The sequence below is a fragment of the Apteryx mantelli genome, chromosome 2 (assembly GCF_036417845.1).
Source record: "Apteryx mantelli isolate bAptMan1 chromosome 2, bAptMan1.hap1, whole genome shotgun sequence".
NCBI classification, from domain to species: Eukaryota; Metazoa; Chordata; class Aves; order Apterygiformes; family Apterygidae; genus Apteryx; species Apteryx mantelli.
The window spans coordinates 162604017-162622733 of NC_089979.1; the positions used below are offsets into that span (position 1 = coordinate 162604017).

Here is an 18717-nt window from a genome sequence, read left to right on the forward strand (position 1 = left end):
TCATGAAACTTTCAGGGCAGCTGCCTTACATCCTTTGTCCAGCCACAGAGCCGGGGACGTCAGATCTGGATGTCAGAAATGTGCCTTGTAATTCTCACGGCCCCTCTGCTGCCTTTTCCCCAGCAACTGAAATGCAGCTGCAGCACTCTGTTGCCTTCCCAGCATTACCCCGTGCAGAGGCACCAGTAGGACAACTTGTGTTCTTGCTCTGTACTAGCGTTTTTTCAAAATTAGGCAGCACTCCCATATGTTCCTCCTGTCCAGACAGCTAGACAAGACACAACGGACGAGCAGATCTCCAGGCAGGTGAACGGCCACTCTCTGAGCCAAGTCATTAAGTCAGGCAGTAAATCTTCTTATCCAAAGATGATCCTTTAGACATGAAGGAAGGTTGGTGGATTGCCTCAGCTACATGCAGGAAGCCAGCACGGGGGCCAGAGGGGGAAGCTGGGCAACAGCAGATGGCACAAGAGCTGTGTGGAAGCAGCTTGGCAGGCACACAAGGCAAAAAGGCATCTCCAGCCTTCTTGGAAACTGCTGCATTTGGCCAGAAACATGTAAGAATTTGCTTAACTAGTCCCTGCACTGGTCCTAGGGTCCTGCTCCTTACAGCCAGTGGCCTAGCACGCAGAGACCTTTGCTCAGGTAGGAAACGATCTCCGACATCCAGACGCTATCAAAACTTTCCAGATCGCTCTCTGGGGAGTGTGAGAAATTGCTGCTCTACCATACTCACGCTGAAAGCTACATGTTTCACAGCTGACAGGTTTATGCCCTCTCCGTTCCCCAGCCAGGCTGTGTTTGCTAGTTGTGCCAGGGTTAAACCTTCGGAGGAGATCAGCCCTCCCACTTTGCACACATTTTGTTTCAGGGCAACAGCTGACTAAATGAAAATGCCTTGACCTGGACCTCAACAGCCTACACAATATGCCAGAAGCCCACGTGGTGGTGGGAATCGAGTTCACATCTGAAGCTCAACCTCTCTCTGCAGCCTATCTGCACAAAGCAAGAACACATCATTTACATTTGCAGCTATGAATACGTTATGTGACTTGTTTGGAGAGCTTCTCTGCTCTCACACTGAAAACTACTGTCACCTCTCACAAAAAGCAGGGACACACTGAAGCTGTCAATTCGTTCTCTCGCCTGCGCTAACCCAGCCCAAGCAGGTACTTGTATTGTCAGCATAAAATGCTGTCGGGCACCTTCGGTTGCTGCAGTTCATGCCCCTGCCCTGCTGGCACTCACTGACCTGGCCTAAACCTTGTTCTGGAGTAAGGCACGTCTGCTGTACCTGAGGGTTCAGGAAAGCTGGACCATCCATTTGGTCTCAACTCTGTGGGCTGTTGGTCCCACCTCCCTCCCTCAGTGCCCTTCAGGCCAGCAAAGACTTGGGCCAAGAACAGTTAGGTAGAGGACCCTGGAACTCTTATAATCAACAGGAGACACCAATCCTTGTGCCAGGAAGCAAAGAAATGGATGCAGCTTTGGTGCGTGCATCTCAGAAACCTCCTAGGTTATACAAGGGTGGAGGCATGGAGAAAGTATATGGGAAAACTGGAACTCAGCAGTGAAAGGAGGATGCCTAGACCATCTGGTTAAATACCAAACATAACTTCTGCGATTCTGAACCCCCAGTGAGGCTCCTGCATTCGCATAGCAACTGGAGAGCATCTCTGAACCTCTCTGGGTGTCGAGCAGGTGAAGGTGCAGCTGGCCAGGTTCCTCCTTCTGCTGCTGCCCTGAGGCTGGCACATATAAGGAGCAGCTCTGCTAACTCGCCTTGCTCGCCTCCATCAGCTCCCTTTCCTACGACTTCTGCTGCTGTGCGTGAGAAGGAATTGAGCCCCACATAATTGTACCAGAACTAAAGACCTACAGGCATGCTGAGCTCTTTGGTGTATTCCTTCTTTTCGCACTGTAATGATCTCACATAGCTCACAGTGCTGCAGTAACAGTGCCCTCTGTGATTTTTTTCCAGCAAGTCTGTGTGAGTTTTACATTCAAAGTCTCAAATATCAAATTACAGGCAGTGAAGTCAGGCAAATTAAATTAATTGTTGTTGGCATTTTGGTTTTGGTCTGGTGAAGCTAAAAATCAGCCTTCTGGAGGGAGCTGTGATTCAGGACACCATCTCAGCTGGAAGGCATGATTAAAAGGTACACAGTTCACTCTATCACTGACAGCCCCTCAAGGAATTGCAGGTATTACATTAAAGTATATCCTAACATTATGGATTCAGTGTCTTCTAACACACCTTTTCAGTTTAAGCCCTGTCATGAGAAAGAAAGCAAGGCAAGACTGAAGAGGAGGAGAGAATGGAGAAATAGCAGGAGCTGCCAGAAGATTATTGTTATTAAAAGGAGAAGAAAGATAGAGCAAAATCCAGACGACAGAGAGAAATAAGAATTGAAAGAATGCAGTGGCACAGGGAGCAGATCTTTAATCAAAAACTGGGTAATGGGCTGCTGGAAGAACACCACACATTGGTTAACATCCAGTGCGATCCTTCTCCAGAAAGGCCTATACAAGCCGGCCAAAATTAACTTCAAGCTGGTTATATGGTTTGGGTGAAAAAGAAAGAAGAGAGAAACAAGCCCCACATTTGAGACAGTTTATAGGTCCAAATTCAGATTCGAATATCAGTACAAACGTGCAGATTAGTAACAGATTTGAGCATGGGGAAAGAAGTCACCAGTGTGGCTCTTTTTTTTTTTTTTTTTTTTTTTTGCATTATATAACCGCAAGCCTTTGCATACCCTGAAAAGTATTAAGTATTTTGTTTCCCTGCCTCCACAGGCTGGAAGGATGATGTTTAGCTCTCACGGTTATACAGGCTGACTGGAGCAGCAGCCCAGCTCACACAGAAGACTGCAATACAGGAAGGAAACCTCACCTGGCACAGAGCATCTGACCTATGAGTAAAGTCTTCTGCTCTCCTTTTCCTTTTGTCAGTGACTTCCTTGGGTTCAGGCTCAAGCCCAATAGTGAAGCTTGGCCTATAACCAGTAAAGAGGCAGGCACTGCCGCAAAAATGGCAAGTAGCCAGCAGCACAGAGCTAGGCACCTAAAGGAGCGATGTTTTTTCACTAGGCTGTATATGATGAAAAGTCTGTGCTGATGACTGTTGTACTTCTGTCCTTGCAAGGAGTCGCACCTTGCTGGATGTTAATGGTTTTTATTTTGTTTTTTTGCTCTCTCTCATCTTACTAATATTTGTATTTCTTAACTGTGGTTACAGGCTGCCACTGTTGGTAACCAATGCATGCTCTTTCCTCCCTCCATAAGCCCCTATATCCCATGGATCCCTCTCTATTTTTCCATAATAAAAAGATCCTGGACTTACTTTTTTTTGTTGTTTTTTTTTTAAATGATGAAATTATTGCCACAGTATGATCAGTTAATGTAAATGGACAACAGCTATCCACGCTACTTCAGAGAAAATTCAAGTGAGAAGAGGGCTCAAATGTTACTTTGTCCTCTAGAAGGGTGGTCTATACTGTCATTTCCTTTTGCAAAAATGGAGTTAACTATATGAGACTTTGGGTCAAGTATCAATACGGACATCTGTATTAAAATAAAAGCTAACTCCCAACCTAGACAAAAAAAAAAATCTAGGAATCTGTAGTAGGTAGAAGAGGGAAACTCATTGCTTTCTGTTTTATTCCATATAATTTTGAAGTATTTATTCCCTAGAAACATCAGCCTACCCTCTGGCTTTCAGAGTGCAGTACAGTGTAATAAAAGGGATGGCTGGCCAGCTGGCACAGCTTCACACATATACGATCTTATTTTGTCTGCAGATTGCATTAGCACTAGAGGAATGTATTGAAAAACTTCACTCCAAAAAATATGAGACAGTAACTGCTGGAAAAACAACCCTTTGCGTGAAAGAAAATCACTGCCATGAACCACGTTGACAGGAGAAGCATTCCAGTACTCTGATCAGTGACAATCCACTGCTTAGATGGGCACTATAGCTTTATACAGTCAGAGAGAGTTTTTAAAAGCCAAAAACTCAGTTTAAGAGCACAAAGAAGCCACCCAGCACTGAGGACGAGCTCTGCCTAGCTATTTGCATCATCACAGCTAGTTGCATATACTGCAGTTCCTGTTATTATAACGATAACATCAGAGCACCAAATGACTTTTGTGAAAGTTTCCAGAAGCAGCAACGCTCGGCGTTTTATAATCATTATTTTAAGCTATTTTATCCAGGAAACCCAGTGTTCACCTGAAGGTCATTCTAAAGCATGTACGTGTTGCCAGTTTTACATTTCAAAAGGTGTGTTCCTGATATTTTGTAGAATGGACAAATTCTTTGTTAGGGAGACTGCGGAAGTGTGTTGCTCAAACTGCTGATGAAACTGAAGCAGCAAGCAGACATCACAACCTGCTCTTCTCCTCACTCACTCTAGACATGTGTGTTGTATCAAAAAAGCGAGTTCACATCCATGATCCAGAGATACAGGGAGAAAGACCTTACAGAAAAATGCAGTGATTTAGTGAGTAGAGCCTTCTACAAACTGTTCAAGAGCAAGAGTCTAAAGTACTTGTTTGGATTTATAAAGTGCTACACAAGTGTTAACAGCACTTTTCTGAAATTCCCTGCTCAAATAATCTTTTAAAGTCATATTCAGCAGAGTACAGATGCACATGCTTAGACACCTAAGCACCATCACCAGCTGGAATGGCAAGAGTCACATGATTAAAGCTTAACATATTGCTAAGTAGATGAAAGCTTAAATTATTCAGATGAAGCAAACACACAGAGGAAAGGTTATAATAAACACAATTCAGAAAGTAAAGCTTAAAAAAGTCAACTTAGTGCATTTGAAAACAAACAGCAGGAAAAAACACACATAGCACAGTGGATTTTAAGAAAAAAACTTGGCTTTAGGCATTTAGGTCAGGAAGATAACAAGCATGCATCAGATATACATTACAAATACAATCTTCTTTAAGCTGCCAAATCACAAATGCTCCCACTAATTTGTCTTGTTTTGGCCATTCTACTTCATTCCAAAACCTTCTTTGATTCTCTTTGCCAAGTTAGTTGGCGGCTACTTCTATTTCTCTTCCTTTGTGGCAGTATCTAGTGCAAAGTCTGCTTCAGGATCCTGGCCTCCTGATCACCACCTCACTAACCCTCGGTATGGCATTTTTGGGTAGAATCCATATCACTTAAGTTTTTTACTTCTGCATTTCAGACACCTCCAACCTTTCATGATCTTTCAAAGTGCTTTAATGTTTTCCATCGTCCTTCAACACATAGGTTTTTGTGGTGTGCACCATCTTCAGCATTCTCAGCCTTGCTTCCAGAAAGAGATCAGATATCCTCCTGACTTCAGGAAGGACAGTGCTTGCTTTGACAATGCTGGCAGTCCCTTCACACAACCACTCTTCAACTACAAAACTTCTCATTCCATGTTGGTTTTCTGCTCGCAAAATTCACAATCAACTTCTCTGCTTCTTAGCTTTTGTTACTTCAGACTTCTTTGCACTGACCTTTGTCCTACTAGATCACATCACCTCTCCTACTCATGCCATTTCCAACCACAACATTTTCATTATCCATTCCAAAAGTTGCGTTCAGTTCCCAGTATTATCCCAGACTACTGAGTGTTTCTGTTATGGCTATAAAATGTGTCCTAATATGCATTATTAACATACCTTAGAGGAAGACCCTAATTTTGGAATATTTTCTAGATGCATCACCTGTGAGAACCACTTTTCTTTTGCATTTTATTACTATAGTGCCCCCAAAAAAAACAAAAAAACACCGTGTAATGCCACTGTTAAATTCTAGAAAATGGGTTTCTCTAATGTGAATCTTTTTTAACTTTGCTTAAGGATGATCAAATTGAGTTATTATCCATACTGATGATATGATTGCAAAGTTTTCATAACAGCTATTATTTGATCAAGGAGTTAAGTGAGAATTCGGCTTCTCTCTGCAGCCATGAAAGAGAGAAAACAAAGTAGGCATAAACTAAAGGTAAAGCAGTCTTGCTTCTAAGGCCAGTCTCATGACTTCAGTGAGTCTGTTGTGGTTTTTTTCCCCCTCCAACAACAGGTACATTAAGTTAGCACTTTGAAGGTTAGCTCTCGTCTAGAAATTGCCAGTATTACACAGATCATTTTTCAGTCCAAAGAATTACAATTAATAAGAGTCTCAAGAAAGCCAAATTTTGTTTTCCCAGCTTTTGCATGTTTTCCCAGGTAGACTGCATCTTACTCCTTACTGAACAGTAGTTTTTCAAGAGAAGATGCTATTTATTCACAAAGCAAAGGTAGCCTGGAACGAGATAAACAGTGATAACTTATTCTGATACCTCAGAGAAAAATTAACAGGCTTCAAAAGAAATCAAAGTGGCATCACATTTTTTCCACAGAAAACACAGCTGAATTTTGGTAATCATTGCCACAGGATACCAAAAACTTATATTGGCTCAAAATATAGTTAAACATTCATGAAAAAACAAAATTCAAAGGCTGTTATTCACAAAAATTCCATCTTTGGCTCAGGAAAAAAAAAAACACACACAAAAGTCACAAAAATACTGCTTGCAAGCTTGCTTCCTTGAGCTATCGTCCAGCATAACCACATCTGCACTGTTTGCATTGCTCGCTTCGCCTTCTGCTGCTGGGCATCCTCAAGACAGTGCACTGGGGTACCTGCCTTTGACCTGACCCAACACAGCCTTTCTTGTTAGGCTAAAGGTGTAGGATAGACAGTACAAAAATTAACTGAAAAGACCAACAGACTGGATGTTACCAGAAATGGCAATTAAAGGCACCTAATACTTGGAAAGTTTCTCCCTATTTTTATAGGCAGAAACTATTAAAAAGTCTCTTCTTTCTTTACATTGTTCTCATGCATCTTGAGCAAGACTGTTCAAGAGGATCTGAAAGAAAACAGGCTGAAGTGTATTCTCAGGATTTATTAGGAGAGCAAAGTCTAATGGCATAAAACCATACTGTTGGTTAAATGTACTTGGTTGGAGAACAAAAACACTATAAAAGAAGATAGCGCAGCCAGTTTTCCATGAGACTGGTTGCCGCTTCCTACTACTAAACTCGGTTCATCAGAAAGGGAGCCAGAGATCAACAATCTGAGCATTAATCAGTCTTTCTCGACACCAAAAGGATAACTGAAGTTTGTCTGTGGGAGAAAAGCAGAAGGTTCTGATAAGGGGGAAAAATAGCAGACTTCCTCCAACCATGTGGTGGTTCACCATTAGAAACATCACAGAAGGAGAGGAAGAGAAACAGTGACTGTGAGGACCATCTGTTCTTACTGTGGACATTATCCACAAAAAAAAAAAACATTCCAGCTTCTTCACTCAGACTGAATGTCTCAGAAAGCAGCTTAGCACCTTTGGCACTGTAAGTGTGAAATCTCTGGTGCCAACCACTACATTTACATAGTCAGTAAGACTTGCTGACTTTCTTATAGCTTATGGAAAGAGAACATACTGGAAAACCTCTATTGCCCTTCTCATTCCAGCTTAAATCCATCCATCTTTAAAACAGGGGACCTACAGTTTAGTCACAGTGAGAGTCCCTCCATATCCCCAAGGCAGACTGATCACGGGGATGTATTTATTGATAAGTTCGGTGCGGCAGCTGGAGAGCATGTGTCTAGGGCCACACCACGTTCACCCAGACATTGCCTAACACCCCTCACACGCTCTCTCTCTGTCATAGCCAAGTGGTGAGCCCACAGCTAGGAGCACAAAGTCCCATTAATTCACAAAGCATACAACCTTTTGTTTGGGACTATTATAAATACTGTGCTTCTACTGCTTCAGTCCTTAAGATAATTAGTCTCTCTCATACAAAGTCATTATTAGAAATATTAATGAAGATCCAATTTAAGATTGGTCACTTAAATTCACACCCACATCATTAGTTCTTTTTGTTGTCACTTGTCATTTCTATTAAGGTCCATTTTTAAACCCCCAGACTTTAAACTCTACCATTCATCTCTGCTAATAATCCTCCATACAGCATAACATCAAGTGCTTTCATTGACTGACTGCTGCAGTTTTGTTGTCCTGAAAACCACCGCCCATTTCATAAAATACCAAGTTAGTCTAGCACAACCCACTTGTGGTAAAGCAATGCTGCATTACATTGCATTTATTTAGTGTCTTTGATTACTTTTCTCCTTAGAAAAGATCCATTTTTTAGACTTTGGTCCCCAGGACTCCTAAATTTCAATGCTCTCAATGCAGTTCTTAGTTAGCTAAAGAACTTAAAGGCATTAGGATCTCTCTACCTTGAAGATTATTTTTCTCAGTCCTAAGTTTCTGTTGCCTGGAAGAATGGAAGCGGAATAGCAAAGGCTTTTCATTCAGTAATACAATAACTCATTAGATTTTTCACATCCATCCCCAGTTAAACACCAGATTAGCAACTCACCTGCAACCGAAGAACCTTCTAGATTCCTTAGAACTCCTTCTGCTTAATGGTAAGAACAAATCATTCATTCATCCCAAACCACAAACCACTACAACAGCAGATAAACACAGTGGTACGCTACACAAGGAAGAGTGGACCAAGAAAAAGCCTCGCCGAGTCCCAACATGAAGAATTGACCAGAAGCGCTTCTACAAAGCCCAAAGTGTCAATCAGTAGGTTATGAACTCATCAGAAGCTATCTGCGGTAGTTTTCAACCAAATATAGAGATTCAGCCCATAAAGACAGGAGATTATAACAGCCAATGCTCAGCACTAGTAGGTACAGCGTACTAAGCTCCGCAGTTTCCTTGGCCAGCCTTGCAGTTTGAAGAATACTCTGAAATCAGCCTCCTTGCACCAAAATGAGATGTCATGCTAAGGTATTTTGCCAGCAGGAAAACATATTAGCAACCTGCAATATGTGCACTACTGTTTGGTATCATTAGGAAGCAAATATACCTGGTTTTGATCATTGTAGTCACATTCGCGAACCACTACCAGTCCTCCTTTCTGACTCGGGTGTCCCTGGGCGACCAAGCATTTATTGGTTTGAAGGTGGTACAACTGTGAAAGGAAAACATAGTTTGATAGACACAGTAAATAGACGTATCAGAGGGAACATATGGTAATGCTTTTAGAAGCTCTAGAACTCAAAGTACTCACAAAAAAAAACATAACATAAAAAACCCTCATTCCCTTCTAAAATACCATTTTGTTTTTCAGATAATTTGGAGAAAAGTCAGCATTAAATAATTCCATTTTGCTTTCTAACTACATCAAGATTTCTCTCTCTTTATGGTACAAATACAATACACACAACATGACAGTTTAGCCTGTGTACTCTGAGCCAGGTTTCTTTCATTTCTGCACTCTCTCCAAAAGTCTAAGGTCACAGGTACTCACTAGCTCAAGAATTTAAACTGTATTGCATAAGCTACACTTACTATAGTTTACCTTAAACATGACATTCCCCTCCCACAGTCCCTCTTCATGAAGTAGGACAACTCCTTTGGAGAAGGAGGAGAAAGGCGGTGCTTAAATACAAATACCTTAACAACATAAGTAACTTTCTGCAACTTGATTTTCAAGAGCATTTACATAACTGAAAAACCATACTTAACAGCTATGTTATTTTAATTACAAATCAGAGAAGGGAGAACTGCGCACACCCAGAATGCCCATTCCGGTTCAAATGAACTGCCTGCCCTGACCTGGAGTAATGAATGTGGTGTTGGCATTTGGCCCGGGGGAACAGGTTCAAGTCAGGAGCCCATCCTGCTGATGCAGATTGGGAAGCATCTACCACCAAAGCAAACAAGGAGGTTCCTAGCAAGTCAGCAGCATCTCTCCTTGTCTGGGCAATGAAGTCCCCCCTAAAAGTCACCTAAGAGATTATCTGTAGAGCCTGAAGATTTGCCTGTCCTCTTCTAACAGTCCAAAATCATTAAGATGTTGATGAGATCCCACAGAGTTACCCAGCACACCAACATGCCTTTATTCTGGCTTCAAATTGGTTTCTATTACCTACATAGATGTGCCCTGAACTGGCGGCCAACAGAACGCTTCCTTTCAGCCCAATTGTTTTTTTCCCCTCCCTAATGTGCTGGGGAACAGCTATTTAGGCAACAAATACTGCCTGCACCCCAAGCACTGTGCTGCAGGCAGCAGAGGGTGCGAGCCCAGGTGCAGGGGAGCGCATATGCCACTGGGTATGGGCATGTGTGAGGGGTGGCAGGGCTCCATGTGTGGCATCTGTATTAAAAATAATTGTTTCCAATTTGGAGCCAAAGGGAGAGAAAAAAATATTTGTTGCTGTCCTGAGCTTGAGGCCAGGCTGACTGCTTTGCAAATTTTGTTTTATTATGAACACACAGTTGCCTTGACCTTTGTATTGATTCTGCAGGGCTTTTTTAGAAATCAAAAGACACTTCCAATAACATGCTAGGAGAACTACGCCATCACAAGATAGCAAAAATTAGAAAGTATGTATCAAATAGCATTCTTCTCTAAGTACCATCCCTGGCAATAGCTGTCCCAAGACACCATCTGCCTCCTCAAGTGCACCCTGTTCCTCCTATTCCCTACACACATCTAAAACAAATTATACAAATCTCCTAAGCAACATTTCCTCATACCCCAGAGATCTCTAGGTACAATCTCATTTACATCATAACTCTCTCAACACTAGGCTTTCAAATCATACAGCTACATGAGTTTTACATAATTTGTCCTTGTTTTTATTGACCATGATGATCAACATTTGATAACACTGCTAAGAACTGTCACAATTTGTGATTATTACAGCTCTTCCCAGCTGTCAAACCACCACTTATCTCCAGCCCAATTAGTTTTTGAGAATAAGCTGGGATTTGGAGTGATTCATTTCGAATCCTGAGAAGTTTGGCACATAGTGGTGACATTGGCTGATCATTCTGTTCCTTATAGGCATCTGGAGCTAGTTTATATAATCAGAGCCAAAGCTGACTCTCCCACAATGCCGGGTATAATGCTCAAACCCTGGAGAACCAAGCTGAGGAACTGCATTTTTGTGTGTCTTGCCTCCCGCCTTTTAAAGGATACACAATCTTTTTAAAAAAATAAAAAAATAAAAACAAGAAATCATTGTTAGGAAGGCTTCTCCTTTTTGTGGTTGCCGAGACAATTGGATCCCTCAGGAGCCTCTCCCCACGTCAACATTTCTTTAGCTAAAAATCTGTCTGAATAAAAGCAGAAAGCCACTAAATTTCAGGGGGGAAAAAAAATGTCTGCCTAGAGGAATACTTGGACCGGCTCATTATATCAGCTGTATTCAGGGAAACTATTCATGTTTGCCCCGATGAGTAACTTTAGAACTGGGATACAATTAGAAAGTATTGTGCAAAGCCTGGGTTCCCAGACAGCTGCTTCCAAGCAAAAATCTGATTCTGCCCATAGGTTCTGCGAGAGCTCAGGGCCTCCAACCTGGACCTACTTGCAGGACCGGCAGCCGTCAGATTCTGCAGATGGTATTACGCTGCCCTTGCGCGGAGGGCTACAGTCACGGCTTAGTGGTTTCAGTTACTGAGTTAGGCTGGAATCTTTTATTATCTGTAATCTATGTACACATGAAATAGTTCATTCAAAGGTCTTCTCTTTCACAGAGGAAACCTTGATAAAGCGCTCTCAGCTTTGGAATTATCCATGATTTTTGGGAAGCATAACAAAACAAAACAAAAACCCTTATATCAGCTAAATTTAGCGCTGGAGAGAACAGACACAACTCTGGCTTTGCCTGCATACAAATCCATAAATACAGGAGTCAGAGCTAAAGGGTGAATCTTTATCCAGATTTTCCTTGTGAATACATGTAAAAATATATTTCCCCACTTCTACTCTGGGGAAGGGGGGGAAGCAAGACTCTTTTGTTCATTATCTAGGAATTGAGAATAAAAGCCTCATTATCACTCTCAGATGCAAATGTTCATCTTTGCAGAAAACTGTCCAGTAAAAGAAAGGAGTTTGGAAGCTAATCACATTGTTCTCTTATCATAAACCAACAGTGTATGAAAATTGCAGGTCATTTCTCTCCATCCAAATCCAGCTACAGCACCAACAGCCAAGAAAGAGCACCCTAAAGACTTCAAAACTTCAGCTCAGAGCCTAGAGGTAAAAGGCCTCATTGAATAGTATCTAGTCTGAAGACACCCTGAAATATAGATTAGAGTCAGATTAATTTACCTTTGTCCAAAGACACAAAATTAGTTATTTTCAAAACAAAATCCGTTGCAATACTAAAACTCTGTGCTCTATGGAAGTGCATTATTTTACGCATTATTGAAGAAATCTTGAGATTCTTTCTGAAAGATAATTCACAAGACAGACTTCTGTATTTTTAAGAAAGTTTATCTTACCCTTCCACGCTGGATTATTTTTGGTCGTTTTTGCGCTCTATTAATAAAAACTGGCTGCTGAGCTTTGGCATTGGGGCCAGATATTTGCATCTCAGGATAGATATTATCTAAATACCACTTAAATGACTTGCAGTTCAATCTTTTTCTCAATTCTACACGGTCGGTAATATTTCCATAGTTCCTCGTCCTTAGCTCAGGTCTCAAAGCAAAATACTGCTCCTGTATTTAATAGAAACAGAAAAGAGGGGAATGTCAGATTACTTGTTTCCAACTTTTTCCCTATTTGCAGAATCCTCAAAGTTTTGTTTACAGTAGGCAAGCTTCAACAATATTTTAGAAATAGCCTACAGAACTTGATTAATCTTATCACCCACAGAAAACCGCATTCTGTATTATTTCTAAAACCCACTTTTAGGAGCAACTAGTGCAGTTCATTTAGTAAACATGCATCTCATGTTGCTAGTGATTTAAATCATTAAGTCTGAAAAGTTACTCTGAAACTATCATTATGAAATTCCAGTGTCTATTTTGGCACAAGAAGAGGGGATTTATTTTGCCTAACTCTGAGCTAGTCCTCCTAGACTGCTTTTCTGAGCGGCCTGCACAACACTTTTCAGTCATGATTGTGCAGACCTATTTCAGATGCTAGCTTGAGGAAGAAACAAGTCAGCCCTACACTCCACTGGCTATAAAGGCACCCTAGAGCAATTAGCTCAGATGCAGATGTGTATGCATATTATCATCGTCCTCATTTAGGCAAGGCTTCTGTTAAGAAGTTTGATTGTCCAGTTGATTGTTTTTTGTTGTTTTAGGTATATTTTTTTTCCTCACCCCCAACTACCAACCTTCCTACTAGGACAAAAGAATCATGTATAACAACAGCCTTATAAATGGGACTGTCTTGCCAACTTCAGTGGACCATGGATTTATTCCCATGCATATGAAGGATCAGGACCTTCACCAGGGCTGCAAGTGAAGCTGCGTATTTTTCCCCCCACTCATTTACATCATCTCCAGAAAGGCTCCTACAAACAACATTATTTTTTCATGTTTTAATTTATGATTGTACCCTGAATGGTACCTGATCAGGCAAGGATGAATTAAGATTCTGGCTGAATGTTAGCTTTGGCTCAACTCTAACAGACACAGTGGGGACAAATAGGAATACACAAGTGTATAATGCAGCCAGCTGAAACTAGAAGAAAAATCCCCTTGTAGATTCTTGAATTTAGCTATCTTTACGGGGCTCATAGAAAAAGCATTTTATTTGTGCATTAACTAATTTACTAGGCATTATTTAGTTGTCAGGGCACTAAGCCACGGTATTTTGTTGACTGAATCCGTACTAGGAAAGCAGGAATTTACTAACAATGTTCTGATAATTTTCAATTACCTGGTGTCATCTCACACATCGGTGTCCGATGACAGACAGTATCATCTCAAGACAGATTACACATTTGTCCTTGCTGAGATCTTTGAGCATTTAGATGAGTGATGCATTACTGCTATTTTAATAGCAAAGGGAAATGTTAAATACACTGGAACGCTGGAAAACTCCAGGGAAGTTTGGAAATAGACTGGACAACACTATATCAGAAACTGTTCTGCTACTTCAATTGATTCTTTTCTAGTTAAAGTTCAAATTTTAGAATCCTCACTATTTCGCATTATTTATTTCAACTGCATACATGAACTTACACCTTTTCATAACTGTCAAAGCAAAAAGCAAATTTTGCTGCTTCCTTTCCATCATGCAGTTTTATTTATTAAATACTGGTATTTGTTCTTTGCTGTAGAACAGGCCCTCTAAGTCTTATCTTTGTGCTATTTATCATACAATCACTTCAGTAAACGATATCCATTTGGCACAAACATTTGAGTTACATTTGTAAGAATAAAAGTATCTCCAGACCTGCCTTTCATCCATACATTTGTGATAATGATAGACTGGCAGCTATCAAGGAATTAGATTAGAAACAGCTGGAAAAGGTCAGAGCACAAAACTGATAAGAGACCACTAGAATCAGTGGTTTAAGTCGTTATTGGACAAAGCAGTATTAGTTGGAAATAACAGAGTCAATTCCAACCTTCCGAGAAAGCCATCATTAATCACAAAACAACTGCACCCAGACACCAATAAAGGGAAAGTGTTAGATCAAATCTACAAATGCATTATAAAGATGGAGAATGGAGATAAAGTTAATGATCCCTAATAGGTTCCTCAGACTGACAGAACATCAAGATAAAGGATGGGTTTCAAAACACAAACCTCTAAGAAATGTAAAACTAGCAATATATATATAAATTGCATTTATACATATATTGTAATTGCATTTATATAAATTGCAAATTTATATAAATATAAATTGCAGGGACTATAGGACCTGGCTACAAAGCAAACCCTGTGGTCTCACAAGGCAAAACGACCTGAAGTATCACAGAGAGATCAGGGCTTCACAAAAAACTGGTGAAAGACCCAATCTACATTTAAAAACAACAGTACCCAGGTCTGAAGACAGGGAAAGAATACTGCTACCCATGAATCCAAAAGTCAATCCCTATTGACCCACCATGGCTAGACAGACTCCAAAGAATCAGATTGCTAATTAAAACAAAAAGCAAACAACCAATAAAACGCCCATCTCATTGGCGTGGAACCTGAAGGCACACAGCAGTATACGGCTGCCATGTAATATCAACTTGGACATGGAACAATGCAGAGCTTACAAGAAGCTCATTCATCACATCTTACTTCATGAAAAAGGCACAAATCAGTCTCCTGAAGGCATCAGGAACAAAAATGAAGGCAGGAGTAACAGGGAGTAAACTTGAGCACTCAGAAGCTACACCACAGTCCTGCAGAACTCAGAAATTTATACCAAAATAAATATCAGGAAATCAGAATACAGAAGCAAGCTGTTATTAGGAATGGCAGCAGACCTCGCCATAAAACAATCCTTTGCCAAACAAGTCAGTTAACCTCATTTTGTGGCCTGGAAATGTGTCTTACCTTATATTCATCCATCCACACATGTGCCAGCCTCAGAGAGTTATGAGCCATAGTGTCCTGTCCCCCTGGTGAGCCATAGGGGCGTCTTTTACGGAAAATGTGTCCCACCCTGGAGCAGGGGATGATCAGAAGTCTACCCCCACACATCCAGATCTGTCCACACAAAAGCAGAACATACCTCATTGTACGGTATACTGACAAGGCTCACTACCTCCTCCCCTTCTTCAAGAGATACTTAGGTAGGTTTATGCGTGATGACGGGTTTAGATGTCAGCACTGTTGTCCTACATGCCATGCTTTCTGACAAGTGAAATTATTAGATTTTCAAGTTAGAAAAGACCATTTTGGTCATACCATCAGACCTTCCACATAACACACATCATGCCTTTCGCAAAACACAAATATGATATTATTCTAATGTCTTACGCTCTAACGATCTATTAGAAGATAATGAAATATGTGGCCTGGGATTCAGCTTGCAGATTAAGATACCTAAATATATTTGCCTACAGGAGAGTTACATGTCTATGCTTCCATGACAGATAACGAAGATCAGTCAATACCATCAACGGAGCCTGGAGAGATTTTCAGCCAAGTATAAGAACCTATTTTAAACAGTTGTTTGTCTCTGTTGACTATATGGGAACTCAGAAATATTGCTCACATTCAGACACTACATTTAGGGTGTCTTAATCAAGCTCTATTGCATCCCAATTTATTTCATTTACACTTTACTTCCATTGACTACTTATGTTTTTCTATTCAAACTTCAGCTTCCAACGAATTAAAATCATTGGACCTTTGTTGGATTAACATGTTCTCTGATCTCAAAAAGGAAGTCTTTTCACACAAGCAGTTTATAATCAAGTCACTCTTAAACCTCCTCCTGGGTAAGATAAATAAACTGAATTTCTTAACAACACTCTCCCAAGGAGGCAGGGCTTCCAGACCTTATAAGCTCTCTGAATACAGTCCAATTTTTCAAAGCCCTTATCATCAAAACTTGGTGTATTACATAGTAACAACAAAAATTTCTCCATCTCTGCTCCCTGCTCTCCTATTCATACATCTATTGATTACATTTTCTTACTAAAAATAAAATTTCCAAATTATTCAGTACACACGCCTTTAAAGTCACTTCAATTTATGAAGCCCCTATTCTTATTTTTGATCTCTATTCTTGATATCTCTTATGACAATTAGACAACAGATTTCTCTGAAAAAAATGTAACTAACTTTTAACCCTCTTTTGCATATTTGTCAATGATGTGCATCTCATTTTTGGGCAGACTTGTCAAACCTATTGATGAATCAACTTTACAAAACTGAAGATGTAAACATGACATTGAACATAAAAAATTTTGCTTTTCTTTCAGGGGAGTGACAGTGAGGAAGAGATAAAGATATAGCAACTCCAATGAACTATCACTTTAGAATCACCTGATAACCATTTTCTCATTATTTTTCCATCCAAGCTGATTCTTTTACATGCTTCTTCTCAATCTACTTATCAAAAATTACATTTCCAAGCCCTCCAGACAGAGGCTGGAGTGTCTGGCATGCCCCACAGAAACATCACAAACTTACTCATAGTCATTGCTGCTGTGAGCCATATGTCTGCCTTTAACTGGCTTGTGAAATTCATTAGACAACTCATAAGCTCACTGCATAAGTTTACGTGACCAGTATTTCCTGTGCTTCTTTAAATGCATATGAAATGCCAGCCAAACAAAGAAAAACCACAAACTTAACTATACAGCTCAAAATTCCCTTAAACCTTCCTGTTTAAACTTGAAGATTATTGTAAAGGCTGTTACTGCGTGCTGAAGGCATCCTTTCCGGGGACAGAAGTGCCAGTTAGTGTGCAAACAGCTATTCCATTGCTAAAGAGTCTGTACATAGAGAAGTGAAGAAGCCAAACACTGAGGTTCATACTCCAATATACATAAAAGCTAGATTACCCGAAAGGATATTTCCAGGTTTTCTCCTCCCCAGATGTCCATGCCACTATCATACTGTCCAAGTTCATTAAAGTACTCACGATCCATAGCAAACAGGCCTCCAGCCATAGTAGGTGACCTAAAAACAAACATTGAAAAAAGTTCTCACTTCATTTTAGACAAAAACACTGATCTTAGCTGAATCTGCTAGTTCTAAATCTTACATTTAGACCTACAGAAGAAAGTTTCAATGCCGCAGACATCAAAAATCAGTAGATCACACTTTTATAATCTCAAAATCTATTTTCAAAGGCAGATCTGTAAGTAGTATTTGTGATCTTTCATTATTCCATCATCTATAAAGCAAATTTTTTGAATAAAAGAAAAACTGATTAGAACTGAGGAAGAAGGATGGGTCAGGTAAGGGAAACAAAGCGGCTGTCTCTTTTTATTCCAAAAAGAGAGAAAACCTGTGCAAGTTTGGAGTCCTTCAAGTTTTCTACAGTGAAACTTAGAAGCTTCCTTTAATTGGCTTCTGATAAAGAGAGATCTGATTTCCCCTACAGCTAGAAACAAACTAAAGAGAAGTGTACCCTGGAGTGAGTGTGTGTGTGTGGGGGGGGGGGGGGACGGACAGAAGTGCTCTAACTTGGTTTGTGCAACACCACAGCGAGTTTATCATCACGTCACTATGATCGGTAGTTTGTACCCGGTTCTTCACAACTGACAGAAGTTATCTTCTCACCTAGTCAGCTACTTAGACTAACATGTATGGAGGCACCGCTTATTTTACATAGCAATTCTATGGAAATATATAGACTTACACACAATAAAATGTTCTTCCCCCTCTTACAGGGGCAAATTATACAGTCTGGGCCTGACCCAACTGGAGGAAAGAGAGCAGAATCCAGAGCACACATTATTTCCCAGATTAAATTAGATCCAGTAGTAATTCCCTAGCTATTTGAAACAAGGTCCAGACTTAAACTACATAAGCCAGGAAGGCAAGAGAAATGCCACTATCTCATAGATTAAATTTAAATACCAGGAACAGCGTTGTTTCATCACTGATGAAATCATCAGTTTATTCAAAAACTTACAAATCTTGTATTTGTATATGTTCTCTTTGGGATTCCCCAGTTTTTTTGTCTTGCCTGTACATTACTGGAGCAGTGCTGTATTTTGTAAAAATCTGTATACGATCCCTGTTCTACAACCCATACACTAAATTGCTCTCGGATCATCAAAACTCTCACTTAATCAGAAAATTATGCCCTAGAAGATTATACCAGGGAATAAAAACGCTTCAAAAACATGACATATGATAGTGGCTGTGAACAGGCATTTTCTCATTCTTGTTAGTAAAAAGCTGTGATTAAGCTAAGCCTAAATCTGGATTTCCTTGCTTGAT

General features: G+C 40.4%; 1 protein-coding gene across 3 annotated transcripts in view; it reads right to left on the reverse strand.

The window, feature by feature from the left end:
- GALNT11 (polypeptide N-acetylgalactosaminyltransferase 11) overlaps positions 1-18717 on the reverse strand; it is a 55648-nt gene that overhangs the window by 3260 nt on the left and 33671 nt on the right. For 2 of the 3 annotated variants that reach the window (XM_067291966.1, XM_067291967.1), the window contains exons 7-10: positions 17328-17445; positions 15367-15519; positions 12357-12575; positions 8926-9030 (exon numbers count right to left, since the gene is read on the reverse strand). In XM_067291966.1, coding sequence (XP_067148067.1) covers positions 8926-9030; positions 12357-12575; positions 15367-15519; positions 17328-17445 — 595 coding nt within the window. The remainder of the gene's footprint in view (positions 1-8925; positions 9031-12356; positions 12576-15366; positions 15520-17327; positions 17446-18717) is intronic. The other variant, XM_067291968.1, reaches the window with a different exon arrangement.